This window comes from Pogona vitticeps, chromosome 1, assembly GCF_051106095.1.
Source record: "Pogona vitticeps strain Pit_001003342236 chromosome 1, PviZW2.1, whole genome shotgun sequence".
NCBI classification, from domain to species: domain Eukaryota; kingdom Metazoa; phylum Chordata; class Lepidosauria; order Squamata; family Agamidae; genus Pogona; species Pogona vitticeps.
Window position 1 is genome coordinate 230,093,674 of NC_135783.1, and position 12,123 is coordinate 230,105,796.

A 12,123-nucleotide genomic window follows, 5' to 3' on the forward strand; every position below is an offset into this window, starting at 1 on the left:
CAAACAAGTGGATCCTAGATCAAATCAAGCCTGAACCATCTCTGGAGGCAAAACAAACCCAGAGAGGTGAAACTAAGGCTATCCAACCGTGAACACATCATGAGGATTCCCTGGAAAAGAGAACAATGCTGAGAAAAGTGGAAGACCAAATATGAGATTAATGGACTCCCTAAAAGAGCCCATGGGTTTAAGTCTGCAAGAGCTGAGCAGGGCTGAGGACAGGACCTTTCGGAAAGCACTCATTCATAGGGTCGCCATGAGTCGGAGATGACTTGACAGCATAGAAAAAAAAAACCACACCCTATCAGTTACCCACATCTCCGTCCCACAGATTCCTGCTGCTCTTCTGGTGTATGTATTTGGCATTAAATTGGTCCTGTCCTCATGGCAGTTTTTTTTCCCCCTATAAAAAGCTGTGTGGCGGGAATAGGAATCACAGAGGAGAAAGCTGGATCGCTTTGCTCATCTCCCAGAGGCCAGGCCATAGTGTTGAGTCTGGAAAAACTGCAGTAACTGCCTTATTAACTCTAGCAGTGACTCATCTTGCAGGTTTTATTATAAATGAATGACACCCTAAAATAATTGGGACTAAGTTACCTGAAAGGCCACCTTCCCCTGTGCAGATCCACAAGCAGGCCACCAATATCTTCAGAGTGGATCCGAAATGGTTGTTTCACAACCTGCCAGCTGCCACCTATTAGCAACGTGGAAATGGAGCCTCTTTTAGGGGGCACCACTCTTTTGAAACACTCCCCTTGTATTATGCAAGAGGCATCAAGAGCCCTATGCTTTTGACACCAATGGTAAAAGGCGAGACAGATTGTTCTATTTTGCAGGGCAGATTGAGTTATTTAACCCCTTCCCCTCCTGCCCTTTTGCATGGATACCAAGGATTCCAGAGTGCCTTCGCCCTGAGTGGGCAGTTATAACCTATTAGCTTTACAAAAGCCCTGCCCTGCATTCTTGACCTTGGACTGTCATGAGGAGTGCCTGTGCTTCAAAATTTTAACAGTCCACATTTAAACGAACATGTCTTTTTTTCACAGGCATTGACATCCCAGTCAGTAACCTCTGGATCTTACTCCCTTAGAGCTTAACTGTTTCAGATGTCAGACTTGCACCTGCTGTGGTGGGTTTGTCAGTTTTGTCTTTCGTAGAGGTGCTTACAGTTCTTGGATAGTAAGCAATCAAACAATAAATAAATTATAACGGACTCTTACGACACATGCTGAAACTTGGTGCTGGACACTGGCTGAATAGATTTCACAAGGGCCATTGCAAATGCTCAAAACTCTCCTCTGTTGTGGTTTGCAAGCAAATTATCACCGCTGGAAATTCTGCCTGTGGATCAGCCTCATTCATTTGCTAGCAGGACCATTTCAAGTTACATGAATTGAGATTTTGCTTAAACATTAGCAAGGACAGGGTGGTGATAAGAGCTTTCTTAACCATGGAAGGACAACACGAGCAGGTGGTGACCTCTCCTTCAGTGGAGGTGTCTGCAGAGAGGTTAGATGGCCATCTGCCAGGGATGGCGTTAGCTGTGGGTTTCCTGCTGTGGTGGTGGTGGCGGGGGGGGGGGTTTCACCTTGACAACCCTTGGGGTCCCTCCCTTCCAGCTGTACAACTCTGACTCACAAGTCAGCACATCAAGAAACACCAACATCAGGGACTATTGAGAAAAGATTCTAAATCACTGGCTCAAACCACTTTGCATGAGAGGTGGTCGTTGTGGCTGCCGCTTTGCACAAGAGTTATTGTCATCTTCTTCAGTTTGGATGCTCGGGGGTCAGACCGAGGAGGCACAGATGTTCAACCTCTGCCCAAATACCTGATTCCGTGCCTTAAACCGTGACTCAAAAACACATCCATAGGTTTCCGGCCCCGCAGATAAAAGCAGCTGGAGGGGAGGGGTGGACCGTATAACGAGGGCTATAGCGGCAAAAGTCAGACGCCCTCACGCTCATAGCCTGGAAACAACACCAGCCCCTCCTTGCGGCTCCGTTTTAAGGACCGGAAAGAACCGCATGATTCTCACCACCGGAACTTTCTCGTTTGCACCAGCCGGAGCGCCCTCACTTTCTTGTTTCACGAATCTCCCAACTTTTTTTCCAAGTTGAACGGTTGAGCCAGAACTCGGAAACGTCACTGATTGGAGGCTACCAGAATTCCCAGCCGCCATTGGCTCCCGGCTAGGGGATTCTGGGCGTTGTAGTCCCCCAAAGGAACTGCCTCAGTGCTCTGCCTCTATAAGTGCTGTGGACCTCACAGCGGCACTCTCCTGCTCCCTCTCCCTCTCCCTCCAGCCGCTCTCGCCTGCCTGCCTGCCTGCCTGCCTGCCTCTCTCTCTCTCCTCCTCCTCCTCCCCCCCCGCCCCCCCAGCTGTGCGGCGGCGGCGGCGGCGGCTGCTGACTCAGCCAGAGGGAAAACTCAAAGGGCAACCGCCGCCGCCAGCATCAGCCGCCCGGCTTCGCCCAGCCTCCTCTTCCCCAGCCCTTCGAGGATGGTGGCGGAAGGCGCGCTCCTCCTGCGGCCGCCCCAGCACTCCTGCCGGCGCCCTTCGGGATCGGACGCGGGCCCGTGGGGAAGGCCATAAGGAGACTTTCCGGTCCGCCCGGAGACAAAGCGGCCCCAAGTTCCTCTCGGCGCTTCTCCTCCCCGGCCAGGCGCCCAAGTCAGAGCATGACGGCCATCGCAGTGCAGGTACTAACCTTGGGGGGGGGGGGGAGGCGGTGTTGGTCCCGGAGGCGCAGGGGTGGCCGGGCTGCCCCCTTTCGGGCTGGAGCCGGCCGGCGGGAGCGTGGGCGAGCTCCGGGGGTCCTTTGTTCTCCCTGCTCCCGGGCGCCGCCTGGCCATGTTGACCGCCCGTCGCCCTACCGGCGGAGCCGCGCCTCGCCGACTTTCCCCGGGCACCTGTTGCGCTCTCTGCGCCTCCTCCTCCTGTTAAAACAGGGGCAGACGCGAGCGCTTCCGCCTGCAGAGGATCAGCGCCGAGGGGGCTGCGCTCTTTTTGGATCCCAAAGAGTTTCCAGTTAATAATAAGATGCTCGCCTGGGACTCCGCGGAGGGCAAGGAGGCCCTCGGGCCATGCCGGCAGAAGCCGGTTTCCCCTTCGAGTGCCGGGGTCTGCCTTGGCTCCAAAGACCGGTGACAAAACACCCGCCCTTTCCTTCGCGAAGTGCCGTCTGGTGTTGGAGGAGGGAGGGTTTCAGGGTACCGAGGACTGCCTTTCTAAGCCCAACATCGGCCGAGAGCTTGTGCTCCGAAAGCTGAACTGGGTGGGGGGGTTGTTGTTGTTGTTGTTGACTTCGGAGCTTCGGATCCTTTCCTGAAACTGCTCCAGTTCCTCTCTTTCCGCCTGGAAGGCAAGGGCTTGTTTACAAAGAGCAGCAACTCCAGCCCTCGCTGGCATGTTATTGCTGATGTTTCAGCAAAATGGACTCTCGCCGGGTGGCTCTTGTGAGGCTTTTGTGCAAGAGCTATGGAACAACAAAATAAGCCACGGGTGTGTGCAAGGGGGGGGGTCAGTTGAGGAGAGGGAAAGGTAGAGGGAGGAAGCTCCCAGTGGATGCTTTGAGGTTGCGGAACTGTGCACCCTGAAGAAGGGGAGAAGCATGGCAGTGTTTCAAAGGCTTGCAGACAGATGTTGTGGGTTTAGGGGCCATCAAGTCACCTCTGATTTATGGTAATCCTGTCCTCAACAGCCCTACTCAACTTTTTCAAGCTCAAGCTTGTGGCATCCTTTAGTTAATCCATCTTGTACTCGGTCTTCCTCTTTTCCTGCTACCTTCCACCTTTTTGAAAGATTCTTGTCTTTTCAGTTTGTGCCCAAGTAGGACTGCCTCAGTTTCAATATTTTTGCCTTCCAGGGAAAAGTTTAGGCTTGATTTGCTTTACGAACCACTCGTTCGTCTTTTTGGTGGTCCAGTGTGTTTGCAAAACTCTCTCTGGCACCCTATTTCAAATAAATGAGTTCTTTTCGTCTTAGCTTTCTTTACTGTCCAGCCTTCACCGCCATACATGGGGACTGGAAATACCAAAGTGTGGATGATCTTGGTTCTGGTCTCCAGTGACACATCCTTACACTCGATTATCTTTTCTAATTCCTTAACTGCTGCTCTTCTGAGTTTCAGTCTTCTTCTGATTTCTTGGCTCTCCAAGGATTTTGGACTTGCAGTTGTTGAAAAAGTGCGATAAAGCTGCATGTTGTTTTTTAAATAATATCTGCTATAGCTGACCTTTTCAATACTAAAGGGGCCTTGTGGTGCATTAGTTAAACTGCAGTGCTGCAGTCAAGACTCTGCTAACAACTTGAGTTTGACCCCAGCTTCTGAGAGCTGGCTTGAGGTTGACTCAATCTCCCATCCTTCCGAGGTTGATAAACTGAATATTAAGCGGGGGGGGATGTATAGCCTCCATAATTAAATTATAAACCACCCTGATAGAGCTTTAAGTACTATAAACAACACACTTTGCTTTTGCTTTATTAATCACAAACGTATCAAGTGTGTTTCTTCAGTGTTCCTTGCCTATAAAAATATGGTTACCTTTAACCAAGCCTTTGTGCAGTTCTGCTGTCCTATATCAGGTGTTTTGTGTTGGAAGGCACATCAGTTGTTACTCTGATATAGATCTGTATTTATTTATGCGAGCTTTCAGGGAAGGGGGTTAGCCAGTAATTGGCTTCACCTCCAAATCACCATTTTGTATCAGGTTTGCCTCCACATTTAACTATTCTCCATTTGAGTCTTGATGGATCTGTTTACTAGATCTGTTCTGCATTCTAGTTAAAAAGCAGAGCAGATCCAGAAAGCTTCAAATCTATCTGTTGATAAATCACACCACTTCTACCTTTGGCCTTCTTATCTGTCACCCTAGCAAAACACTGACCCATATCAGGAGCTTGTTTTGACTCCTGAAGTCTTTCTCTCTAGCCTCCCTTTGTCTCACCTTTACCATTCCCAGTACTCTTTCTCATTCCCCAACCATCTTCATCTTTAATCATTATCACTGCACTCTTGTAATACAATGTCAGAGCAAATCAATATTCTATAAGGCAATTCTAAAAACAAGGGCAACCCAAACAAAACATTATAACTTTGAAAGCAGGCTTCAGATCAGCACCAAATTTGGCACAGAAGTACAATGTTGCTCTGTGCCAGATTTGGTGATTTTTTTGTTAAATAGGATTTAAGTTACTATTTTTAAATATATATATAAGGATACATTCATATACCCACAGACATCAGTGACCCTCTTGGCACCACCTTAAAAAATCAAAAGGAATCCAGGCTGTGGGGGCTGAAATATTGATCTTCAAAAAAGGCCTTTCAAAATGGTAGAGCAGTGACTTTGTTATGAACTGTATGGGACAGGCTTAGCCAGCACAAAGCTTCCAGAGTAAATCCATGGTTGCAGCTTTGTGAACATGGAAAGGAGATATTTGGAAGCCAATGAAAGGTCACAGAAACAGTCAAAATAAAGTGTTTCTTTGAGGAGTTTAAAAAAAAACTTTAAGTAATGGAGTTACAGTCCTCCAGAAAGGGAGACATTTTGCCATGTATCTCCAGGGGATTTGCATACAATTTTGTTAGGCATATTCAGAGTATTTCTGCATTACAAAAAGCATAAAGCAGTTATGTTTCTCCCAGCCCTGATTGCTCTCAGCAAATGCTGTCTCAGGATTTTTGAGACCAGTCTTCAAGGAGGAAATCAGCTCCAGTTCTGTGGCAATCTGAACTTTTGACCCTGTCATTCAGAATCCAGTTAGCTGACTCTCAGAAGGAGAACTTTTTAATGCCTTCCTGGCCAAACAGGCCTTTGTGACTGACAAAGGGATTCTGTGTCTGGTTGTAAAAATATTTTTTACATATATTTTTAAAAAGAATAGAGAACAAATATTAAGAAGGTCAAGCTGTGAAATTACTGGTGGGTTTGTTGTTGTTTTGCTTTGTGGCTGGGGATGCTCTTAATTGATCTTATCAGAGCTTTGGTACTTATATGCTGTCAGTGTTTCAATCCTTCCACCCATCTGGTCAATATACAATATACAATTCTCTGGTAATTAAGGAAAAAATTCCAAAGATGTTATGTACCATCAAGTCACCTCATGTATGGTGACTATATGAGTTAATGACCTCCAAAATGTCATATTATTGACAGCTCTGCGCACATTTTGCAAACCAAACATGTCTCATGTTAACATTGTTCTCTCTTCCTATTGCCCTACCCTCTTCCTAGCAATGTGATCTTTTTCAGTAAGTTCTGCTCATGTTTTGCAAACTAAGAGCTGTAGTTCCTTTGTTGAGTTAACCCATTTCATGTTAAATCTTCCCCCTTTTCTACAGCCTCTCGTACACACCACTTTTCCAAGCAATGTTGTCTGTTCTGGTTAGTTCTGTATTTTCGTTATATGTGCATGATAGGACAGCCTCAGTTTACTCATTTTTGCTTTAATGAGAGTTCAGGCTTGACTTGATTAAGTACCCACATTTACTCTTGTTGAAAAGCAGCTTTAAAACGGCTTTGTATTTGGGTGAGAAGTGGCTAACTGATGGAAAAAGGAGTCAGGTTCTTGGATTTTCCCCTGCTTGGTGTCTCTTTGTGAATAGTAGTAAGCAGAAGAGAATATCCTGGAGACCATCTTCACAGATGCCATTAGTGTTGTCAACACTCAGACTGCCCTTTGCTATGTAAAGCTTAGCATCCTTTTTCCCCGTCCGCAGTGAGGGCACAATATTGTGCACCAATTTGGGCCATCTCCTGGCTTTTTGAATCATGGGTACAGAATCACAATATCCCACATTCATAAAATTGAGGGGAGTTGTGATGAATTGAATGTAATAGTGAAACTTGCTTTTCCAAGTACAGCTTTGGGATCAATAGACCATGTTGCAGTGGCAATTGGTTAGCCATCTGTGGTAGCAGTTGTAATAATCAGCAAGCCCCACATGCAACAGAGGTTTTTTTTAGAGATGGGCACTTACTATGTAAGGTGGTTCGGCAATTGGGCCCCCAGGTGTTGGGCAGGGCCCCCAGATTCCATTGCTCTGCCTCCTCCTGGGGCGCCCCATCAGAAGTAGCACTGCAGGCTTCCCTGCCCCATCTCCTGAGGTGGGGCATGGAATCCGGAGCAGCCATGCAACACCTGTAGGTCCTGATCACTGAACTGCACCGAACTGCTGAGTTACAGTAAGTGCCCATCTCTTTCTTCCTTCTCAGACAGATACATATGCCCTTAAAATTGCTTCAGATAGTAGGAGGGAGGTTGTAGTGGCAGACAAGAGCTGGTCTTCTCTAGCAGAACTGAAGCTACAATTTAGTAAAACTGAAAATAGGATGTCAGTGCTCCACCAAAGAGCTATCAGCCAAGACCCTGCCTTTAAAACACAAAGAGGACAATCACATTTAGGAGTAGAAAAACTCAAATTTCTTTGGGTTGGACATGAACTATTACAGATGATTTGCTCTATTTCTCAATCTTGCACATCCATCAAATAGATAAAGAAAGTTCACAAAAATGGATTATTGGAGGGAGACTGTTCTGGGTAAGATGTCTCATGTCTTCAGTAGCATTCAGGGGATACATAAATACTGACTGACTGCCCTTTCTCAAGGCACTTTTGAACTGAACTGTAAGTAAACTGCCTGCCGGGTGTATTTAATTGACTTCAGTGGTTTTTGCTATAAATGAGAGTCTTTTCAAGTCACCCACATCATTGATAACCCTGTTTGTTCACTGTGATTTAAAACAAATGACCCCCTTGCCTGGAAATAAAGAACGCATGTTTTAACTTTCTCTCTCTTCTCCTCACCCCCCACCCTTGTCCCTTTTGTGATTTCCTCTTTAAGGCCCAGTGGCTACTTGCCCAGAGGAGACCAAAGAGATCGTTCTTCGAGACGTTTATTCGGAGCCTCATTATCCTCTGCGTCGCCATCGCCGTTGTCCTGTCCTCCATCGCCGTGTGTGACGGCCACTGGCTTTTTGCCAAAGGAAAACTCTTTGGACTGTGGCACTTCTGCACCATCGGCAACAACAGCGCCTTGAAATGCGCCACCAACCTCACTTTGGCCAACATCGCAGGGATCAACGTAGGAATGACTTTTGTAAGGAGCATGGTGTCTTTTGCTGTTGTGGTCGCCATCTTTGGCCTGGAACTCCTCATGGTCTCGCAAGTCTGCGAAGACATCAACTCAAGAAAGAAGTGGTCCATGGGCTCCATCCTTATTCTTCTCTCCTTTCTGTTCTCATCTGCTGGAGTGTTAAGCTTCTTAATCCTTCTAAGGGACTACATCTCCTTCACAGGCTTCACCTTAACCTACTGGTGTGAGTTCATTTCAGCCTTCCTTTTCTTTCTTAATGGGATTAGTGGACTTCACCTCAACCACCTGACACATCCATGGAACAGAATGAGAAAAAATGAACCATGATGGTGAATATCACCTGTGCCAAATACACTGAAGAGTATCTCACTCCCGAACAGTGTTTGAAGAGGACTCCCCCCCCCTTTTTTTTAAAATAAAAGATTTGCATGCCACTTCTGGAGGATACCGTCAAAATGATTTGACACTACAGGCTGGAGAGTGGGAGACTGACTCACTAGGTTTTGAAATTATCCAGCTGTGCCTAGTCATGGAATAGCATAACTGAAAGCTCAGTTAATGGACCTAAGGGTCTCAAGTCTATTGACAGTAAAAGTTGTGATTCCAGTTTCATTGAGGCAAGTTAAAGTTGCCTCCATGCTAAAAATGCTACTGCTTTCAATCGAGTGTAGGTACCTGTAATTGTAGCTGCCTGGGAGTCCAGCACGTGTTTTTGCTTCCTGAAATCTTAACGTCTTTAAAAAATTTTGCACATCAGTGGTTAAGATCAGAAGAAGCATTTGCACTATGTAGGGGGTTGGGCAGTGCTAACTAGTTTTCCCTTCAAGTAAAAAGTTACTTTTGCCACGGCCTACTTAAAATGCTTAGTAGGACTTTGCTCCTTATTTTCTTTCATGACAGTATATGTTTATATGCCATGGAAACATTTTGTTAGACCAGTAATACACCATGGAATGTCTAGCTCTTTTCTGAAGTGTGCTTGCAATCCAACTTTTTATAGTGGTGGTGGTTTAGTTCCAGTTGAGAAGGAAATTGACTCCTACATTCCACTGCTTCCCATGTCTCTGTGATCATCCACTAGTGTGACCACTTCTTACATCTTGTTTTCAAGATGTTCTGGCCCTCAACTTCCATCAACCCCATCCAGCATAGCCAGTGGGTAAAGGATTATGGGAGATGTAGTCTAAAAATCTGAACAGCCCAAGTTTCCCACCCGTACATTACATTTTCTTCCCATGTGCTTCCGGTCTCTTTTCCTACTCCACCTAAAGTCTCTTCCTGTATCATAATACTTTGGTTTTTCTCAGTGCTTTAAAAAGGTAGTTTTAAAAAAACTATATTTCCCAGAATTCTCTGGTGAACACGTCCAGTGTTGGCTGAGAGTTCTAGTTTGAGAAAAATAACTTCTCCACGCTCTGAGTTTTCTAGTTGAAATGTGAGGAGTGTGAGGAAAAAATGGGAACCCTAGCATATGCTGGAAATGAACAAAGGTGAGTGACAAACCCGCTGGACTGATTTTAACTGCAGTGAGATGCAGAGTGACAGTCTTAAATTAATGTTAAGTGTTCACTCGTAACATTTCACGGATATCTTTGCACTAAAAATGACACCTGCAGTATTCAAGTGTGTAATTGCTCTTTGATGGTGTGCATAAGAGTTTAAAAGGAACTTCATTGGAACCTCTGTCTTTGTGTTTATAACACTCCAACACCCTTGTTAACAGAGAACAGGATTTAATGCTGTACCTAATTTTCTTGCAAAAAGGAAATACAAATCACAGTAATTTCTGCCCTAGATAATAGTCACTAGGATTGTTATCATTAATTTTGTTATTAATTTTTTCCCCAAAACTTCATTCCATGGCTGAAATTCTGTTGCTTAGTGTAGTAAGTTGCAACTAGAGTAGGCCTATTAAATTAGTCTGCAAGTACCATTGATTAGTTTCAACTTACCACTCCAAAGTAAGTCACCGGTACAGTAGATCTGTTTGAATCACCACACCTTACAGTGTGGTGATTCTGCACTGATTTAGTGAGTCTACTCTATTTGTGACCCACTGTGCTAAGCAATGACAAACCTTGACAGCATCTTAAAAAGCAGAGACATCACCTTGCCAACAAAAGTCCGAATAGTCAAAGCTATGGTTTTTCCTGTCGTGATGTATGGAAGTGAGAGCTGGACCATAAAGAAAGCAGACCGCCAAAGAATTGATGCCTTTGAACTGTGGTGATGGAGGAGACTCTTGAGAGTCCCCTGAACAGCAAGGAGAACAAACCTATCAATTCTAAAGGAAATCAACCCTGAGTGCTCACTGGAAGGACAGATCCTGAAGCTGAGGCTCCAGTACTTTGGCTATCTCATGAGAAGAGAAGACTCCGTGGAAAAGACCTTGATGTTAGGAAAGTGTGAAGGCAAGAGGAGAAGGGGACGACAGAGGATGAGATGGCTGGACAGTGTCTGCGAAGCAACCAACATGAAATTGACAGAACTCTGGGAGGCAGTGGAAGATAGGAGGGCCTGGCGTGCTCTGGTCCATAGGGTCACGGAGAGTCGGACACGACTAAACAACGACATGTTAAGGAACAGGAGTTCAGTCCTTGTATGGCAAGACAATTGGAATGATTAAATCCATCAAACTGCATCAAGTGGAAGTTGAAAGGCTAAACTGAATAGCACAGCAGACCATTGCTGGGAAGCCAGCTATTTGTCCAATATGACATTTTTAAGCAGCCCTTCGCTGTTTAATGAGAGTGGTGGAAAACAGCCCTCCTGCTGGGCTTAAGATGATCTTCCAAAGTGGGATTGGCTTATTTATGCAGTCCAGAGAGGACAAGATGTAGATTGTGAATGCTGTGCTCAGAACAACTGCCAGTTTTATTTCCCTTTATCAAAATCACAGAAAATTAAATCCTTTCCAACCAAACTAGGAATATCGATTCAAATTCCCTCAGTATGCTCTTAGGCTGCTGTTTGGAATTAAAGACTCACGAATCCTTGGAGAAATTGTTGTTTGGATTTTCAGGACTGGCCTTTACACATCAGTCGTTAGGATTGTTTTGTAAATGTATCTTGACTGGGGTGAGCGAAGCGCAGCCCATAGGGCCCCCAAGGTCATTAGGCACACTTCAGAACTTGCTAATACATCTCCGGTGCAAAATAATTGGGAGCTGGGGATTGTTTTTCCCCCCACTGGCAATGACCATCTGGGCACTTTTTATTTATCCGTATTTGGGGCACTTTTCAGCCATTTCTTGGCCACCTGCGGGGAGGCACTGGGAGTGAAAATTTGGCCACCAGGGCTGACCACATTTCTCACTCCAATCTAGAGGTGCATGTAACTTTGTATGAGTTCATAACCATTTCTTGGTACAGCAACAATCTGGGAAGGTTGTAGAAATGATAACATGGGGCACAGGAGAGGCTTGTTGCCATCTTGACCTTTTTTATTGACTCATTGGAAGGAAACTGATAGCAGGAAAGGCAGAATGCAAATGTAGCAAACAAGTAAATATATCACAAGCAAGCCACCGTTTCTTGCCTGGCACCAAAGGGAGCATCAAGAAAGATGATTTCAGGTCATAGGAATTCACACAACATTCCCCACATCCAAAAACAACAACAACAAAAAATCCAGACCTAATTTTTTTAAAAGCCATTTGTCAAAGCTATGATTTGGTGGCAAACGGTTGCTTGTTGTTGCTTTGCAGAAATGCTGAATAGTTGCCCACATGGGGCAAGCTGTCAAAGGGGGAAAGAGGGTGACTGTCATCATCAGTATTGTTTGGTTGCCCCCATCTAAGTCTGAAGAAAATAACAACTTTGCTACATTTCTGAAGAATCCATTATCACTTTTGAAGATGGCACTCCTAAAGCTTTTTTATCCACTACAAGTAAAACTGATTGTAAATCAAGACTGAAATACGTTTACAGTTAATTTTCCATTGGACCTGTATTGTATTAGAATAGTTTCTTTACAGTACTTAGAGCAGTCACATATGTATAAAACCTTATAATTTCTCA

General features: G+C 45.3%; 1 protein-coding gene across 2 annotated transcripts; it reads left to right on the plus strand.

The window, feature by feature from the left end:
- Nucleotides 1-2,418: 2,418 nt before the first annotated feature.
- Nucleotides 2,419-12,123, plus strand: TMEM37 (transmembrane protein 37). Of its 2 annotated transcripts, none has more exons than XM_072984656.2 (2): nt 2,419-2,703; nt 7,852-12,123. In XM_072984656.2, exons 1-2 carry the CDS (start codon nt 2,683-2,685, stop codon nt 8,428-8,430), a joined length of 600 nt encoding a protein of 199 aa, XP_072840757.1. In that variant the 5' UTR covers nt 2,419-2,682; the 3' UTR covers nt 8,431-12,123. The 2 variants fall into 2 exon arrangements, with proteins under 2 accessions (XP_072840757.1, XP_072840751.1); XM_072984650.2 differs by lacking the exon at nt 2,419-2,703 and adding an exon at nt 2,976-3,147.

Excerpts from the sequence above, each read along its gene's own strand:
- TMEM37 (XM_072984650.2), top strand. The coding sequence starts at position 3,088 with ATGCCGGCAGAAGCCGGTTTCCCCTTCGAGTGCCGGGGTCTGCCTTGG. Across the intron at positions 3,148-7,851 it reads TGCCTTGGCTCCAAAGACCG|GCCCAGTGGCTACTTGCCCA; the intron begins GTGACAAAACAC and ends TTCCTCTTTAAG.